Source organism: Marmota flaviventris, chromosome 12, assembly GCF_047511675.1.
Source record: "Marmota flaviventris isolate mMarFla1 chromosome 12, mMarFla1.hap1, whole genome shotgun sequence".
NCBI lineage: Eukaryota > Metazoa > Chordata > Mammalia > Rodentia > Sciuridae > Marmota > Marmota flaviventris.
The window spans coordinates 68,169,915-68,190,306 of NC_092509.1; the positions used below are offsets into that span (position 1 = coordinate 68,169,915).

At 42.1% G+C, this 20,392-nt stretch overlaps 1 protein-coding gene across 1 annotated transcript in view; it reads right to left on the minus strand.

The window, feature by feature from the left end:
• Smyd2 (SET and MYND domain containing 2) overlaps positions 1-20,392 on the minus strand; it is a 47,599-nt gene that overhangs the window by 9,830 nt on the left and 17,377 nt on the right. Inside the window, exons 2-6 of the mRNA XM_027934705.2 lie at positions 18,436-18,499; positions 9,898-10,008; positions 7,542-7,602; positions 6,711-6,835; positions 837-904 (exon numbers count right to left, since the gene is read on the minus strand). Of these exons, the coding sequence (XP_027790506.1) occupies positions 837-904; positions 6,711-6,835; positions 7,542-7,602; positions 9,898-10,008; positions 18,436-18,499 (429 nt within the window). The remainder of the gene's footprint in view (positions 1-836; positions 905-6,710; positions 6,836-7,541; positions 7,603-9,897; positions 10,009-18,435; positions 18,500-20,392) is intronic.

Below are 20,392 nucleotides of genomic sequence, written 5' to 3' on the forward strand. Positions count from 1 at the left end.
AAAAATAGCACCCTCGGCCAGTGCATAGTGTTAGGGGTTTCCACACATGTTAAGGTAACCAAGGACCCTATGGTATGTAGCGAGCAATCTCCTTTTAGATGGACGTAATCTACAATGGGGATTAATTCAGACAGAGGTATACAGGAAGGCTCCCCCAACTTCACCTGAGAATTTCAGGGCACTGAGTTATTTTGGAAATACCCATTCCATCAGGACAAGGGCAAAGCTAATCTTGGCATTCCATTAAAGTCAGAGCTATAAAGATCTTCATTTGTCAACTGGCTAGCCTTTCTTAAATTACTCCTGAAATATAGAGAAAAATCTGACAGTTCTTCGAATTTTTTCTCTAGTTCACTACTTTAGCAGAGTCTCTCTCCAAACTGTGCTGTTTTTTTATTGGATTTTTCAAAAAAGGACAATTGAAACAAGAAGTTTGTGTATTTTCTACATAAGTCTGTGGCCAATTTTTTGTTTAGAAATTAATGTTTCACTTTGAGTTTAAGAAACCCAAAGATTTCCACAGCATACACGTGCAGAAAGCAAATTTCTCAGCAGGGCATGGGCTGCTCCTTCCATGCACACTGTAAAATATTCTTTTAATAATAGCTCTCTGCTTAGTAGGACTTAACAAGCAACTGTTCTCCTAACTACTACCTTCAGATCCTTAAGTGTAGGGGAAATATTTTGAAATCTGGCAGATTAAAAAGCTGTCTTAATTCACTTGGAGTTTCATGTCTGCCACATGCAGTTAGGTGGGTTATATAAAAATTCTTTAAAAAAATCAAATTAGTGTTAAATAAGTACAAAGAAAAGAAAAGAAGTCAGACTCAACCTACTCAGGAAATATCGCAGATCCCAAATGAGAAAGCTCTTCATCTTCAATTGTGAAGCCATTACAGTTAACCTGTAGTGAAAAGGGGTGAGACAGAAAAAAAACGAGCTAAAGCTTCCCTCAAGCTTTAGGGATCATTTCTTTAATTTTGACTTTTAACAAATTAACTGTGAAGATGTTCCAGTTTAGTGGTTTTAAAACCTTTTAGCCAGGGCGACCTTTGTTCAAAAAAATTTACTCAGCAGTCCCATGTGTAAACAAACAAAAGCAGAACTGGTGGGGGTTGACTAACTCTTCGTGCACCGGCCTGCACACAGTGGACGGACTCCTGTGGCTGCACAGACTACAGTCTGCATATTAACAGGGGAGCCAGGGTACTTGGTCTAATTCTAATTAAGCCACAGCTTTTTGATGTGATGTAGAGCTCGTTGCCAAGTCCTTTGCTCTTAAAAAAGGAACCACTTAATCCAGGGCCTATCTTAGAAGGTGAGAAAGTATCTGCAAAAGCCTTTATTCTTCTAATAGAATTGCTGTCCCTCCCTTTGATAGGCAGAGGGACCAAGGGTCAGAAGCCAAGAGAATTGAGGCCTTGCCTTTCATGTCTCAGCCAAATCAACCACTGGTCACCTTCTCATCCCTGAAAAGAAATGTTCAACCAACATGTCCAAGGCAACTCTCACCATTCTGAAGATCTCAGAATGAGCAGGCTGAAAATGGACTCCACATACCAATTTCCAGATTGTATAAATTCATTCTTTCCACAGATACTTATCAAGAGGCTCAATGTGCAGGGTACTATGCATAGAAATAGAAATCACCAAAAATCTGAGGCCTCCATGTACACACAGTCTCTTGGGAGACAACTCAGTGGATGTTCTCCATACATATCTAAAATTTCACAGCTGGAAGGGAACTGAGCCACTTCACTTTCTAAAAGATGAATCTGAGATCTGGAAAGAGCACTCTACAGTCACAAAGTGAGCTTTGGAAAGGCCCAGACTCCTGCTGATCCTGTGAGGCCTGCGTGCTGAATGACTTCACCCTTGCACACCTGCATTGCAACATCTCAGATCAGCAGAAGAGCTTGTAAAAACAGCACTGAGTCTCACCTAGTCAGACTCAGTGAGCACATACTCCAGGTTAGATACTGAAGATCTAACACTTCATAAATCCACAGCAACTCTTGCATTATTATAGCAATCCATTTTACAGATGTGAAAACTGAGGCTGGATGGGGGGTTTGGGCTAAATGACTTGTTCAAGGACATGAAATAGTAAGTAGCATGTCAGGAGTCAGAATTCAGACAAGTCTGACTGCAAAGCCTGGCTTCTTCACACTCTACCATGTTTCTTCTAAAAGTAGATGGCTTTCTCAAATATTAATGGAGCTCTTTCACTTAAAGCAAAAGGGCCACTGGCAAAGGCTTGGAAACTGTGGTACGCACTCAAGTAAGGGCAGTGACAGGTTTGATTTATTTACCAAAAGAGAGAAAAAAAAATGGGAGATGGGAAGGCACTACAGGTTGTAAAATAATAGCCTTTGTTTGTAATCCCCAGGGGTTGGGCCCTTCTAAGTAGATTACTTAGCATACTATATTTTTGTGTGCCAATTCCAAGTGTCCTGACCAAGTCTGTCATGGGACATTACTCAATGACCATTACCAATGACTATCAACCAACACTAAGTAGAAGTAAGTTAGGATTTTAATTCATTCAACAAAATTAATCCATTAGAGTATGAACCATGTGTCCAGCACTTTATTGGCTAGGTACTAAAATGACCTACACAGTCTCACACTAGACAAGGTCCGGCACCCATAATGACAATAGCTTTTTGCAGAATCAGTAAGAGAATTTAGCAAGAATTATCAAAATGAATCCAGAGACAGATAGGCCCTGACCACCTTGGATGATGGGATTTTTGCTCCTCTGCTTTTTAATCCCCTCCTCTGCAGCGAGCCCAGATGGACCAGCCTACAACTCTGGGTTCCTTCAGGCTGAACCATCCTGACCATCACTCACTTTATTCCCTGCCCTTGCTCCCCGTACTGGGGAAGAGTGCAGGTGTTTCTTCAGAGGCTCTTGGAAGCTTAAGAGTCATTACTGTTCCTTTTGGGGAGGTGGTGATAGTGTTTAAGCCAAACTGCATAGCAATTTTCCTGCCAGCTTTCCCTCCCTTCTGAGATATCCCTAGAGAAGAAAAGTGTACTTGCACATCGAGAAAGGTATATGGGCCATAGTCCTTTTTTCCTCAAGTCAAATCAAGTCAAATCAGGCGTAAGTGCCTTGCTAAAGCTATTTTCATAATTAGCATTTAGAACAGATGTAGGCTACACACCAAAAATACACTTCCCAACCATGTATACATTCCCAGTGATTAAAACACACCTAACTATGCTGTTGAAGGAGCGCAGTCACCTTTGGCTACCAGCTGCTGCTGGGCTGCCACTTAATCCCCAGCAGTCTCCTCTGAGGAAGGGCTCAGAAGCTGAGACAGCAGACATTCGCTGAGGCACAGGACCAGGGTGGCATGGGGAGGGAGCTGCACTTCTCATTTTTGCTTGGGATACTAAATGCACCTTTTCAAATTTCCATATGAAAAAAGATGTGTGAATGTTTGTGTGTATCCATACGATCTTAGAATGAATACTGTAATTTGATAAATATAAAGTCTAAAAAGAAATGAATTACTACAGTTTTGTGTGAGTGTATTTTTCTCTTAGGCACATAAATGCTCTGTGTTTCCGAGTCCAAAAACTGACTCATTTCCACCACAAATATACCTGTACTTGTGAGAGCAAGTGCTTTTACTTTGTTATGAAAATATCACTTCAATACGGACAAGTCACATCAACATGTATGATTGTGTTAAGGGGAAAAGTTATCTTTTTTCCCAGCTTAAGAGATGATCTATTTCAATGCTCTGCTTTCTCATACAGACATGCATGTCTCATTAAAAAAAAAAAAAAATCACAAATCTAGTTTCTCAAAAAATTTAAGAGATGTCAATTCTTCAGCTTTCCACTGTTGCCCCAATCCTCCATCTTAGGATGCTTACCAAAATATGGTGTAAATTAGGATAATGTGAAAATCAGAAAGGTTTTTAATTACTTCTATCTCATAACTTCAATTGATTATTTATCCTATAAGGAATAACTTTTTTCTGATTATGACAGTTACAGAGTGAAATATATCTACATAAATAAAGTCTATTAAAATAATTCACTGAATTTTAACAGTGGTTCTTCAGGGCATAGAAGTGGGTAAAAGTAATGAAAGACCTTTCTTTCTATGTGTAAGGTTTTTTTTTTTTTAATTTGTTTTAATTAGTTATACATGACAGTATAACACATTTATGCACTTTGATATATCATACACAGATGGGATATAATGTCTCATTTTTCTGAGTGTACATGTTGTAGAATCATATTGGTCATGCAGTCACATACAGTAATAATGCCTGTTTCATTCTACTATTTTTCCTATCCCCACATCCTTTCTCCTCCCTTCCCTTCACTTCTCCCTACCTAATTTAAGGTAACTCTATTCTTCTCTAGTGCCCCCCAACTTTATTGTGAATTAGCACCCACATATTAGAGAAAACATTCAGCCTTTGGTTTTTTGGGATTGGCTTATTTCGCTTAGCACAAAATTCTCCAACTCCATCCAATTACTGGCAAATGCCATATTTTATTCTTCCTTAAAGCTAAGTAATATTCTATTGACTATATATTCCACATGTCTTTATACATTCATCTATTAAAGGACACCTACGTTGGTTCCATAGTTTAGCTATTGTGAATTGAGCGGCTATAAACACTGATGTGGTTGCATTACTGTAGTATGCTGATTTTAAGTCCTTTGGGTATAAACCAAGGAGTGGGATAGCTAGGTCAAATGGTGGTTCCATTCCAAGTTTTCTGAGGAATCTCAATACTACTTTCCATAGTGGTTGCACCAATTTGCAGTCCCACCAGCATTTTTGCCAACATTTATTGTTGCATGTATTCTTGATGATTGCAATTCTGACCAAAGTGAGATGAAATCTTAGAGTAGTTCTGATTTGCATTTCTCTAATTACTAGAGATGTTGAACACTTTTTCATATATTTGTTGATCAATTGTATTTCTTCTTCTGTGAAGTGTCAGTTCAGTTCCTTAGTCCACTTATTGATTGGGTTATTTGATTTTTTGGTGTTGATTTTTTTGAGTTCTTTAGATAGCCCAGAGATTAATGCTTTATTGGAGGTGCATGTAGTAAAGATTTTCTCCCAATCTGTGGGCTCTCTCCTCAAGTTATTGATTGTTTCCTTTGCTAAGAAGAAGCTTTTTAATTTGAATCCGATTTATTGATTCTTGATTTTAATTCTTGTGATTTAGGGGTCTTGTTAAGGAAGTCAGATCCTAGGAAGTGTGCCTTTTAACCTTTTTCTTCTTTATATTTTTTCAGTTATACATGTTCATTGTAGAAAATCCAGAAAAATCACCCATTAGAATGCCTGCCTCGAATGCACAAGACCCTGGGTTCAATCCCCAGCCCCTCAAAAAAAAGCAAACACTTCCCACACCTCAGAAGAAACCAGCTGACCTCATGCAGTCCTTCCACGCAGGGATGTTTCCATATTACACACGTTCCATCCTGCTTTTATATGTCATGCTGTGTCATCAGCATTTCCCACATCTCCAGGCAGTCTTCAAACACAATTTATTTGTTGTGTTGAAGGCTATGTTACTTCAATCAGGGGCTACACCACAATCTGTTTAATCACACTCTGACTGCTGGCCCCTTTCCCTTTCTCCTTTTCCTTCCTTCCCTCCAGTCCTTTCTTCCTTTTACTTTAAAAGAACCCTATAACCAACAACGTGCAGGTCAATCTCTGACCATATCTCTGATTGCTTCCTTAGAACAGATTCCTGAAAATGGAATTACTAGGTCAAAGGGAACACAGGTGATGTACATTCCATTCTAAGACAAAAACGTGTTGGTGCCCCCAGGGTTCTTCATACACCTAGAGACTGAAGGTTCTGGCAACAGATGTAGCCACTTGCACCCAAGAATAGCATTCCAGGCTTTCCTTCTATGGGAAGGTTCCCTTCAACGAAATGTCCAACATGTAGAGAAAACTACAAGGTTATGGAGGAAGAGAAACCCAGTGTAGCAAGTCAGGCCAGGAAGGGCAGCCCTTGCAACAAGGAGAAGACTGCGTCCTGCCAAATTCTGATGGTGGCATCCTTTCTCCTCTTGTTCCAACACTGTTCAAGCTTTAGCCTTTCCAATGGTCTAGTGTCCAAGTCTTTAATCACTTCCAAGGTGTTGTTGTCTGGAAGCCTTTTAGATTTGTTTCTCATATCTGATCTTGGAAAACCTGTGCTTCTCTAAGCAAGACCCTCAAGCAACCTGCAGCAAAGACTCCATGCACTGGACGAGTGGGGCTGCCCAGGCATCCGAGAGGGCCCCCTTCTCGGGGTATCTGTAAACCTCTGCTTTATCAGCACAGCCTTCGCCAGTGGAGACAAAAGGACATTTTCTATCAAATAGAAGATTGAAGAACGGGAAAGTAAAACGGTGTCAGAATTAGACAGCTGGACATGTGCTAGAAAACTGGAGCACTGGCAGCTCCTTTGTTTTCATGAACTCTTTGTGAGGCAATGGCAAGGGGGATGTCCTCTGCTCCCTACTCAGTGAGGGTCAGCACAGAGAGGACCTTGGCCTGCTCAGGTCACCTAGTGAGGTGTGACAATGTAGGACCCAGGGGCCGAGTGCCTTGTTGTCAAGGGATGCCAACGTTCTATTTCACTTCAGCCTTGCTGAGTTCGTGCTCAGGCCAGGAGCTCAGAGAGGGAGGGGCCAAAGCACTGCCTGACCCCAGCATCCTTACCTGTGCAAAGAGTACTACGAGGCTGCTGTGGTCAGGGAACTCAAGGTGCTTGGAGTAGAACTGATGGAGAGCAGCAATGTCACTCTGAATCAAATCCTTCTTCTCATTGTCTAGCTTATCCAGATCTGTGGGTAAGAAGCCCATTACTAACCCTGGAGGAAACACTATTGCTAGTTTCCTTACTCTAAACACCATGAAAAAGAAAGGGTAAAATCCAAAATGTCAACATTTTTCCCTATCATTCGATCTAATGACAAAACCTAAGGAAAGAACAGCATGTCATTTCTTCCTTCTCTTGCTCTAACAATTGGAAGTCACTCAGGATGTGAAATTTCAACTGACCATTAGCAGTGGGGTCAGGACTAAGGGGTAAAAACTGATAACCAACCTAGTGTGGTCAAGGACCCCCAAGTAGCCTTGGAACCTGGGCAGGGACAAGCAACTGGATCGCCCTGATTTAATGCCTTTCAGTAAGAACACTGGTTTACAGATTGCAATTCAGCAAAGACCCAAAAATACTTTGCATGCTGGGAGAGCCAGCAGGACATGGCTTGGGATGAAATAATTCATCTGATGACTTCTTATCTCCCTTTAATTATTTCCTAATAAACCTGTCAACTCAGAGAAAAAAGGTTAAAAGCACTTTTCAAAATAGCACACAAGTCAAAATAATTTAAATATCACTATTAATATTATATAAATATATAAATAATTTAAAAATCACTATCCCTACTAAGAGATGAAGCTAGCCTCTTTCTTGCTTCAATCCCATCTAATCTACATTAAATTCGTGGCTAAAATAACTGCCTAGCCGGTCACAGAAAGACTTACGTGATTCAAACTCCTTCACAGCTAACAGTTTCTCTGAAGGTGTTCTCTCTGGGTGGATTTTCTAGTAATTGGGGAAGAAATCACAGACATAGATGTTAACAACCAGTGTAAAAAAGTAGTGCTTTCACTTTTACACCAACATAAAGAAAAACAATAGTTTTCAAGGAAGTAAAGAAAGCTACCCAAGGAGCCACCATTTGGTCTCTGAGTGCTTTGCCCAACATCCAAATCCAAAGGGCTCTTTTAAAAAGCTTTCTGAAGTGTCTGCTGCGTTTCCAACACCCTGAGGATACTACGCACATAGTAGGCTCAGAAATGCTTGTTATGGGAAAGAACAGGGCCAGAAAACAACTTTTTAGGGCCCTTACTTAAAAGGGCTGAGTCTACAGGCAAACCATCCTATTTATTATTTCTCCTTCTAAAAAGGAACAAAATCAAACCCCCCATCCATTTTACACTTTCTTTAAGCATAGGCTAAAATGATCTCGAATTCTGTGTTTCAAAAAGAACACTTTTGGTTGTATCTGTGAGCCCAGATTCACTTTAAACGTGTTGCTGTCTTTGTTCTAGACACCCCAAGAGGAGCTAACAATAGTAAACCCGCTAGGCTTTGAGAACATGAATAAACTTGATGTTGACAAGAGTTCAAACGCAGAGCTCTGGAGCTGGCCCCAGGCCTCCTCTTTGTAATCTGGCTATTCAGTTTGGGGATACAGGTGGTCTAGCAGGGCGCTCTCACCTCCCTAGTTAACATGTTAAGCTTCCCCTTGGTAGTTTGGTAGCCTGTCTCCCCTAATCCTTTGCAAGCTACTAGAATACAAATGGCCTGGTTTTTTAATCATCAAGGCCTATAGAGATGAAAAGACGGACAGGTAACTTTTCATTTAATAGACTATTAGTGGTAGTAGTAATTATAACAAAAGTTGAATGAAACTAGTGTAAACTCATCATAGCATTCAGACTCCCCTCCTGGTGTCAAAACATTTCAATAGTTCTTTTTTGGGAGTCAAAATCTTCCATTCACAGGATGCACTTTTGTAAGACTAATAAGTCATCTTGCCTGGGAAACCTTTCATTCAGGAAAGCAGACCAGCTTCTTCTGAATTCTTAACATGACACTATAAATAACACCAGTAAGTCAGAAGACCAGTCTCCTAAGCCTCTGAAGATACACACAATTCGATACCATCTGATGGCTTATTTGCCCTGAACCTCAGCCTGCCAGAACATTTCCCTGAACCCATTTTATCCACCATCTACTCTGCATAAATTTAAAGGCAATTGTTCTTAAGGACCCAAAAGTTAGCCCCCTCCAGGGAAAACAATTCTGATTTTCTGGTCTCAGTCCATGGCATCCCTTGAATGTTTCTGGTTACTCTGATCAGCAATGTGGCCTTTTGGTAACATGACCCAAGGTGAACATAGTGTTCTGTTTATACACCCCAGGATGCTAGCCTGGGTACAGATGTATGTCTGCACTCACACTTGGTTTAGACTAAAAAATATAGAGAAATTTTAAGCGGGGATAGGTGCTAGAAGGTATATGGAAGAAAGAGGTGGATAAAATTTTTGGCCTTCAAAGATTAACAACACTGAGGCCTTGCTACCAACTTCTCCATCAACACAGAGAAAAGACTTCCACGGATTCATGCCTCCTGAACTTCATACCACCTACTGCATTGGCCACAGGGACGAGCCAGTCCTATGGTGCTTCCCCATTCTCAGTTTGGGCCACTGAAGATAATGTGTTCAGTGATCCTAAAGGTGGGAAAGACCAACCAAACAGGGGGGAAACAGTCTCGTATCATCTTTGGAGAACGCCATCTCTTTCTTCTTCCTTCCCCTCTTCCTTCCCCAACTTGCCTCAGTTTCTACTTTGCCACTCTTTCTCTTCTCTGCACGTGCCATCATCCTGGTGGCATGCTCTGCATCCCTGCCTATGTGCAGGCAAGAAAATAAGGAGACAGCAAAGAGCAGAAAGGAAAAGGGGACAGCCGTGCATTCCACTCAGAAAGGAAAGAGGGAAAATCTCAAAGTTTCTCAGACTGGTCTGGTTCCTGAGGAAGCTCTAGTAATTATTTGCAGTCAGGTTTTTCTATGTAAACTGGTTTCAAAGAAAACCCAGAATTTAATAGGCGTGGCTACACTTCTGGTCTGGGTTAAGGAACACCCTAACTGCCCAGGGCAGACAGTGAACCAAGCTCGAGCCTGCAGTGTTCCTCCCACACTTCCACACGGACATGAACGGCATCCACAGATGTTCAACAGGATATCATCACCATCGGTCAGTGTCTCATTTTCTGACCTCTGAGGAAAAATAAACAAATGCACTTGAACAGTGTCCTAATTTCCTCACCTGTTTGGCCAGAATCCTCGCTGTTAGCCTCACAGTCTCTGAAGGACTCCAGTTTTCCCCAAAAACAACCATGGGAGAACACTCCAGCTTGTGCATGGGCCAATCTTCTTTCTGGGAAGATTTTTAAAACATTATTAAAACACGCACACGCAGTAGAATCAAGTGTGAGAAGAGAGGATGCAGTAAGTGCCCCTTGCTAAGGTCAAGTGCAATATGTTTCCTTCTGGACAACATGAGGATGGCCACAAATGCCAAAGATTGACAATATCTTTTAAGATAGCTATGACTGTAACTTGGACACAGGCCTGGCCAAGGTTGCTGGGATAAGACGACTTGCTTTGCGCTTTTATACTGAGCATCTCATGCCGTTTCGCAGACCTTCATAATTCCAAACTACACAGACCCTTCCCATGGAGCACGCCGATTTCTCAGATTTACTTGATTTTTTTCAAAAAGAACCATATTCCTTTCTGTCACATCTTGAAGCTTTTGTGCCCAGATAGAGTGGTAAAGGGTCAGCTCTCCCTCCTGGAAGGATGGAGACGCTGTCCACTGTGATGGGGAAGGTGGAGGGAGAGGAAGCACACAACGGCATTTTGAAGGCCAGAAGAAGAAATGTACTTGGAGGACAAGGGAGTAAATGATGGCACGGGAGCTGCTGATGACTGAAAACTGATCAGGCATCATGGAGGGCATGGCAGACAGAGGTTCAGGGTAGGTAAGCCATCAGATGGTATCGAATTGTTTGTATCTTCAGAGGCTTCACACACACATACACACACAAACTCAGCTTTGGAAGAGTGATGAGCTGCTGGGAGTGGATTCAGGAGAGGATGGAAGGATACGTGGAAAGTGGGAGAAATGGGGTAAAGGCTTACAGGGATAAAGGGCTAAGGGAAAATTTCTTTCGGGAAGGCAAATGTCAGAGTTTCTGTATGGGAGCCTGCAGAACTCTCTTGCACAGGGAATTAAGTACCTGTCCTGTTCTGCTCTCTCAGCCTTCCTGGGCTCAGAAAATGGCAAGTGCTTTCTTTCAGATGCCAGCATCAAAACCTGAAGCCATCCCCGCCACAATGTTTTCACCACGCCCCACACTGAACTCTGGCAATCCTGTCTCTGCCCTTAGAAACTATCTAGACTCTGATCCCTTCTGGCCACATGCCTCTCAACCCGGGAGCAGCCCCGATATCTCTCACCAGGGACATGCCATTGCCTTCTATCTGGATGCCCATTTCTGCCCTTGGCCCTCACAGACTGTGCTCAAGAGAGCAGCCAGGAGATCTTGTAAAACAAACTCAGGTCATACCAGTCCTCAGCACAGAACCTTCTAGTGGCTTCTCATCTCAGACACAAGCAAAGTACTAGAGATGAACTGCAGGGCCACAGGGGACAGGAGCACCTGATACTCCACCACCACCTCCTGCCACGCTCTCCTCACCTTGCACTACTTCCTGTCTAGCACTGGCTTCTCCTAGCTCCCCACGTGGCTCTCTCCTTCCTCCCTTCCACATCTTGCTCAGGTCACCTTCTCAAGACAGCTGCTTTGACCACTCTGTCCAAAAAAGCCCTTTCTCCATCACTTCCTTTCCTTGTTTTCTGCTGCTTCTTACCACCTAATATATTATATTTAATATATTAGGCACTCAACAGAGTCGTTGAATAAAGATGTCCCCTGTCTCCTTCCCTCTACCCCAATCCTGAAAAGGGATGACACAATATCACTAATGATGTAGTGCCGTACCTGGCACAACCCCATGGCCCAAGTTCTGTGCCAAGATGTTCTGCAGAGTTAAATAACACCATGCCAAATATAACTGGGAGCAGGGAGAGAAAGAAATGACAAGATATGCACAAGGGAGCAGAGGATCTGTTTTTAGCCAAAGTCTAAAACAAGCGCACAGTGATGAAGTGAAGAAGTGGGGACAGGTGGGTCCAGCTCCCAACAGTCTAATCAGCTCCCTCCCCAGCAGCAAAGCAGACAGGAAAGGACAAAAGAGGTATTTGGACACCTGAACAAAATGAAGATCACCAACAGGGACAGAGAATAATTAACAAGTGCCCACTATGACCCCAGGAACTCTAAGGAAAGTTTAACTTAAGATTTCTGTCTCTGATGAAACTTTAAGCTATTGGTTTTCTGAATTCTGGGTTGTGCTTTGGTTGTTTATAAACAATGATGAACTCCTGGGAGAAAGAAGTATTAACATTTATATAATTTATCATGTATAAATAATTAAGATTAATGTCTACATAAATAATAAGTAATATTGATGTTTATGAAGTAAATGTCCTCAAGGGAAAGAATTTAACCATCACAAAGGTTCTGGGAGGAAAGGAGAGTCCTGGGAAGCAGGAGGGACACTGGCCTGGAATGTGGAAACCTGCATTCTTCTTCTACTCTGCAGTATGCGACGCTGCAGACCTCTTAATCCCTTTGCGCCTGTCTCCTTGCCTGCAAATAACATGATCCCCAAGTTACTTAACAGGTCCAGAATCCTAAGTCTATGATTTTACACCTTCCAACAGTGATAATTAGATATAAAGCTTGAAGACTACCAACAAAGGCAGGACCTTTCGAATTGGGATAATCAGGCATTCACGCAATCACTAAGGGGTCCTCTGAGGATCCCATCAACTAATCCAGGAGAAGCACAGGGCCCCCTGACACACAGCACACTCTTAACAAAGGCTGATAACTGCTCATTTATTGGGTCATTTAGTCATTCAACATGTCTGCCACTGACCCTAGAGGCAGGCCTGGGAAGTCTTTTTTGACTTCAAGCAGTTTATGACCATGTCACAACACAAGGTAAAAAAAGAGCACCTATAACTCGATGCAGTCCCACATATGGCAGTTAAATCAGATAGCTGGACAAACTTCAGGACATGCAAAATCACACAAGTTTCACCAAGGGAGATTTACCATAATAATAATGTCTCACTTTCTTTTTTGAAGGTGATGAGAAATATGGATTGAGGAAAGAATGATAAGATATGTCACAAGGGCAATACTCAGCTCTAATTCGAAAGAAAGAAAGAATCCCTGAATGCTGGGGACTAAGCCCAGGGCCTGATGCATGCTAGCAGGTATTCAACCACTGCGTCACACCCTCAGTCCCTATTTTGAGTGTATTCTGAAACGCTCTTTTATCACAGAATCCACATATCTTAGAAAATGTGACAGAAGCAACCTGCCCTAATTTTGCTCATAAGAAACCATAAGCAACCACATTAGGCAAAACAGGAAAAAAAAAAAAAAAAAAGGCTAACCAGATGAATACAAATGAATTATATTCTTTAACAGTTTGTTTTTAATATTGGCAGTTTTGTTGTATACATTGATTTTGCTACTCTTTTTTAAAACATTTTTTCAGTTTTTCTAAAATTTTATATTTTTTTCCAAAATTCAAGCTATTTTTTCTGCCCTGATGACAATCTTTGAAAAACTGTGTATAAACTAGGATCCATTTTTTAAAAAACTAATATACATGCACAAAAAGGATCCAGAAAGACATGTAACAAAGGATATGTCACTAGTGGTTTTTCTCTCAAGGAATAAGATACTTGTTCTATTCTTCTTTCAGATTGTACTTTTCTGATTTTTCTATAATGAGCACAGATTTGGTGATATAATAAACTTACAAAACCAAATTGAGACAAGACACTTTTTTGTAATGATTGTTCTTTCTAAACTTCTAACTCATTTGCAGCCAAGATGGTGAGTGCTATGCATAACTTTCATTTCTCTGCATGGACAAAAAATGTTTTAATATGCATAAAGAGTTACAAAATTGTTTCATGGTACACAAGCATTTCCAGCACTAGAAGAAAAGAAAGAGTACTGCAGGATCCACTTTTCTGCTGAGCAAATGACACTGCCTTCCTGGATAAGGCAACCCAATTGTCATTGTGAAACCCCTTTTCAAACTCTAACATTCAGTGTTTTTATTGTTCTAATGAAATTTTCAAAGCAATCCATCCTGTACATGTGCATATGTGATTTCTTAAAATGTGGACTACCAAGAAAATGGCACAGGAATTATGCTTTCCACTACCATTATCTTCAGGAGAAATAGTGGGAAAAGGGGTCAGGTGGATAACTGGCCATCTTGCAGGGAAATGACCACTGCTGCAGAGCCGTCACTCGGGCCTGAACTTTGCTTTGTACTCCCAGAGTGATGGGACCTCCTCAGTCATTCACATACATTTCTTCCTACTGGTGATGTTATACATTAGAAAAAAAGAATGGGCCAAGTTTAGGATGCTACCCTATGGCTGTGTTAAGAGCTCAACCAGCACCAAAAACAGGACTTTGTCCCATTCGCTAACAATACATGACGATAACAGGGGCCAACAAGCATGGATCAGACATTTCCTACACTTCCATAAATTTCTAATCAAAATTTCCTACATCTTTCTTCCCTTTTTTTTGACCCTATCCCTATAAGGACATGCCCCTTCTACTTTCAAAAGCACACTCATAGCCCTATCACTTCCATTAACAAAACACAAGAAAGTTCCTTTATATTAAGGTAAAGAAATATTCTTCAGAAGACAGGCATGGTGGCTCATGCCTATAATCCCAGTGATGCAGGAGACTGAGACAGGAGGATAATAAGTTTGAGGCCAGCCTCAGCAACTCAGCAAGACTCTGTCTCAAAATAAAAAATAAAAAGGACTGGGAATATAGCTCAGTGGTAAAGTGCCACTGGATTCAATCACTAGTATCAAAAATGGGAAGAAAAAAAAAAGAAAGAAAGAAATATTTTCCAGATTGCTCTATTGCACAATGATTACCTTATATAAAAATTTCCTAAAACCATTTTCTTGAATGTGTCATGGTACAACTCAATGAACAAGTCTGAGTGAACAGTATAACGTAGCTTTCCAGATATATTTATAAAAATATAAATATAGTTCATTAAAACACACAGGTTGTAAAATAACAGCCTACCTAAAAAGCAATTTCTGTGTCTTCTATATTTCCTCCTGTTACGTTTCTACGCATCACCCACTGAACCTTCCCTCTGGCACCACTGGATGGGGTCAAGTGGCTCAGAGGGAAGTAAACCACCATCCAACGAGGCAGACCCAAGTACAGCAAATAATCCAAAGTCCTAAGTGCTGTGGACAGAAAGGAGGCCCGGGAGAACGTACCCAGTACAGGGGTCCCTAAAGATGCTTTGTTCTGAGGAAAAGGAAACCGATGGTGGCTTGGCATTCTTGGAAAGGTTCACCGAGACAGCAGCAATGGACAGGCTATTCCCTTTCACACCCACTTCTCTTTCTTTGATGTGTCCTCTGACAGGGCCTGCTCTCCAAGTGGTCCCCAGTACCCTAGTACTCCATGCACATGCCCGTGAAGTGGGGAGAGCCATCCCCTAGTGGTGTGTGAGGTCCTGTTGACCTTGGATGGGTCATCCAACCACCCTCGGGAGTGTTCTCATATAATGTTGGGTTGAACAGCGTGACCTCCATTAGCCCCACATCTGCTATGTGGTACCGGCTGCCTGCAGACTCCAAGGGGCAGGGTTGCCTTGGAAGAAGGCCCCTTGTGCAGCAGCAGTGCTGTGCTCTCTCAAGCAGAGAACCCCTCACATGACCCTCACAGCTGCTCTGGTCTAGGGCCATGCTTTTTATCCTTCAGCAGCGCCTCCACTTTGATCCCATCCAAATTTCCCTTAAGTTGAACCCTGAATATATTTCCATCAATGCAAATGCCCCGGATTCCTAATGACTTCCTGAATGAAGCCCTGGCACCTCCCTCCATTTCTAGGCACTTCCTCTTACTCAGTCTTTATGCGCATTCTACTTCATTATAATTCACTGCCCCGGGCTTACTTAACTCTTCAGTGCTAAAGACTGAAAACCCTAATGGCCATTAGCCTCTTCCTTCAGCAGTGGGTGATAGATGAAATAAAAATGAAACAAGTCAAATCCAGGCTTCCACTTCTGGAAATGAGTGTAAGAGCTATGTCACTGCTTGCCACTCAAGAGGGTACTCTGGTCACTAGACACTAAACCGAAGCACAGAAAAACAGAATTGCAAAAGCACTGTCTAGGGTTCAAGGTGTTTTTGCCCAGAAACTAAGGATACTATCTCAGCCTGCTGCCTTTGAACATTAAAATCCTGAAACTCTCCTGTCCATCCTTGGGTTCCCAGCTACTTGAGTACTTGTCTCATTATGATGTGACCACTGCAATTCTTGTTTAAGACCACTGCAGGTCTTGTTTAACTCCAGGGAGAATGCACCAACTGTCAAGGGCTCACTATAACAGCATTCTGGCACATATAGGTTGGAGTGTTTGGTTACTGAGCCTCCCCCAAGGGATGGACCCCCATTGCAAGCCCACAGATGAGGCTTCTGAGCCTGCAAATCTGGTAGATTAAGTCCTAGAGGATCATGAGGGGCACTTTGAAATCCCAACTTGGAATATGACATTTCATCAAAATACTGCCACCTAGAGAGGCCTAACAGAATACAGCTTAAGAGCATGCCCGGGAGACCCACAGCTATGGCTACATGTCACACATTCTGTGGTTCTGTGTTAATGCTCTGTTCTCAGTTACTCAGAGAAGTGAAGCCTCATTTTATAATAATCATTATGCACCTAATGTACATAGTTAGTACCTTCAAGTTCTTAGAGGCAGCCATTCTCACAGGTTAAAAAAATAAGCCCCCCCCTTAAATAAAAAAGTATGCTGTTTATCCTTTGCATAAAGCTAACCCTCAGTCCAGACTGAATTATACAAATTCAACTTTATATCATTATTTATAATAACCCCTTACATCTGTTCAGAGTATCACAATTTATATGGAATCCTCATATCTGTCACATCACTTGATTCCTACAGGTCAACAAGATGGGCACCATTTATATGTAAAAACAGTCACACGATGAATTTTCCAGGGCCTGCTGGTCTCTACAATACCGAGGCAGTGCCAGCATAAAGCATCCTATCCACAGCCAGTAGAGCAAAGTATGATTTCTTCTCTTCACTAGAAGGAACTTCCCGAAACTTAACTATGAGCCTCATTTCTATCTTCACTGTCATACAGGATGGCTGTTTCAGGAGGCCTGTTGTGGCTGACACAGGCAAAGGGACTCTGCCCCAGTCTTTAAAGCCAAGGGACTTTGCATTTCCCAAGCCTGTATGTGCTTCACTCTGGCAAGGGGCCACTGTCATTGGAGCTCTGCTGTTAGATGAGCCACCAGGGCTTAGCAATCTCTCCCTCTGCTAAGTAATGTTCTCTGAGGCCTTTCAGAGGCCAAAAAGAATAGGGAGGTGAAAAGAAAAAATTAAACTAGTGGGTAATCAGGGTAGAGGAGAAGGAGGGACTGGGGAGGTATACAGTGGATAACTCTGGGTACTGGAAGAACAAAAAAGAGGTATAGATAGCAGAAATCTTCCCTGTTACTTAGAGCCACTCTTCAATAGCACTGGCCTTTTCCAAGGTGGAGTAAAAGGTTCCCTTTTTTAAAAAGTTCAGGAGGATCAGATAAGAAATCCCCAATGCATACTAGCATATGTAAGACTAAAAAAAGGTTCTGAAGTAATTAAAAGGTTTTAAAGTAATTCTTTCCTTGTGTCCTTCCCATTTTTCCAAGTCCCCCAAAACTTCTTAGCCCTTCAAAAAGCCTGCCAAGGCTTCCTCCAATATCCTCATGTACCTTCCCAATCTGTCACAGGGGGCTTATGTGTCTGACCCAGCTTCCAGAACTCAAGGCCCCCTGGCTGCTTCCCAGCCACTGGCTTGGTACAAGTGCATGTCAGTCTTTGCCTAATCAAAGGCTGTGCCTGGCCTACAATAGTTGAGGGTAAGGGAGGCTGCTGTGGGGAGTTCTGATTCAGATTTGTTGGCTTTCCTTTTGGTATTGATGATTGAACCCAAGGGTGCTGTATCCCCAGCCCTTTTTCTTTTTTGATACAGGGTCTCCCTAAATAGCTCAGATTGGCCTCAAACTTGTGACTGCTGCCTCAGCCTCCAAGGTGGCTGGGATTATAGACATGCACCACCATGCCCAACTTGCTATAGGGATTTCTAAAATTATAGACCCATGGCAACAAAATGTAACTTTAAAAGAAATATTTTTATTAGTTGTTGATGGATCTTTATTTTATTTATATGCAGTGCTGAGAATTGAACCCAGTGCTTCACACATTCTAGGCAAGCGCCTTACCACTGAACCACAACCCCAGCCCCAAATGTAACTTTTAAAGACAGCATTTTAACATTTTCCATTTGTCATCTCTGTATTTTCCACCAGTTGCTGGCATCCTTGGGGGCAAAACATAGACCTTGGTTTCATACTTATTTATACCTAATACGGTTTTTTCCTTGTGTCCTTCCCATTTTTCCTGCACCTCATTTTTAGTCTTGCATGCTTGTCACTGGCTGCCTGTTAGTCCAGGGGCAGCACACACACAATGTGTCCTCTGGCTGCTGCATAATGCCATGACAATGAAGAGGACACACTGGGGACCTGATCTTCAGAGGAAAGAAGGCCCTCCTTGCCAGCTGGCCCAGCACCTACCTGACACTCCACATTGCAGTAAAATGCCTGCTTGCATCTTCCACATTTCGACAATCCTTCTTTCCTTAAAAACAGAAAGGGTACTGTAGTGGCAAGAGACACAGAGACAAGAAGCAGCACATTTGATCATGCAATAACAGGGCCATCTGGTCACAATGCAGAGCCAAGATTCACCTTACCTGACTCTCCCCTGGTAAATGGCATTTTCCCAAAGGAGACTGTGACCAGATTCAGCCCCCCTTCAGGAGGCAGTTGGTCAAAGAATACATGCACATCACCGAGCCCTGTCAGCATGAAGGGCACCATCCAAAGAGATGAAGAACCATGCTCTGACTCAGCAACCCTGACCTGGAACCCAGGGACACAACACCACCTATTCTGTTACTCAGCTTTAGGGGAAAGTCAAATTATCTTATGTTCTAATTGCCTCATCTACTGAGGAGGCACAGAAATAAACAAATCTATTGCAGACTTGACCTCATGGAGTGTTGTGGTGCATCTACACTAAACATCATGTGAGGAACAACACTCTATCTTGAGAGAGTGGACAATATAGAAGTAGAATTCAGTGTGCCCTGTGATCCACCAGCTGTCAGGAAAGCTAAGTTTAAAAATAACACAACTTAGCAAGCAGGAGATACATTCTTGAATACAATATGACTGGATCTGTTTGGTTTACACACCCACCTTACCGGTGTTCAACTTAATGATTCTGCTTCCTCTTCATAACTAGGTCAATTCAGCCTCTTTCTTGCTATAGTATTTTCCTGCTTTCCCCTAAAGGACAAGAGTGGTGTGGCTTCCCAAATGTTAGACAGTAGTATGTGTGTTGCATGAGATAAGCCAAAGTTCTTTCAAAAACTGTGACAGCACTAAATTAAACCACATGCTAAAAAAACAAAAAAAACAAAACAAAAAAAACAACTTCTTTGTAAAGGGGGGAATAGCCACATAAGTCAGAGCTTCATCTGAAAAACCTGCTAATTCTCACTGCAGAGAGGCTGACACCATCAGGGCTATTCTTGCTGCTGCAAGGGGTGCTACAACCCTGTACCTCCTCTGCAGCCCAGCAGAGCTGACACCAGGAGAGGGTGCATGCGGGGGACTGACATTTTATAATACAGATGTACACATTCCACGCTGCAAGTCCTCCGCTGCTTCTTGTCAGCCAGCGGTAGTCACCACACTCCTCCCACGAATTGAGAAAGTGATCCAAAATTGCTACTGTTGGAACTAAACAGACTGCCTTGCAGCTTCCATGACAGCACTTGGATTCCAAGAAGCAGACTGAAGAATGTGTGGGAGAAAAACACATCTTAGGGATGAGGCATAAATAAATATTCCAAGTTTATACATCTCAATAGTTCAAAAAGGAGCCCACTAATTTAGGTGAGTGCATTCTCTGGCCCTAAAATACTCAAGGGTACACTGAAGGGATTCAAACTCTGACTCTTGTATCTTTTAATATAAAGGAAATGAGATGCATGGTAGCTGCCTGCTTGCAAGGCAAAAAAGATGAGAAGGTACTCTCAGAAACAACTGGGAAGCGACACTTCAGCATGACACTTCAGCATGAGAACGTGCCAGGTGCTGTGGACTAGGAAGAGGTGCCAAGGGGCTGAAAAGAAAAGATGAGCCAGGCCAGGAAGCTTTCAAAATTCTTTCCAAAAAGAGTTAAGTCAGGAAATAGACAATAGATGGGGAAATGACGCCCCCAAAAAATGTCAATCAGAAGAAGTCTTTTATAAATTTTGTTTTTATTTTTGTAGGAAGACAGGTCAGAAAACTTTTGAGAATTTGGTTGAAGCTATTAAATCCCTCCAACAACTCACCTTCTCCTTCACCCCCCCCCCCAAAAAAAAACCCAGAAAATTTTGTAAAATTTCATGGACTCATGAGCCACATAAAGCCCTGCTATAGACAACCAAATAGCCTCTGAAACCAAAGTGCTGTAAAA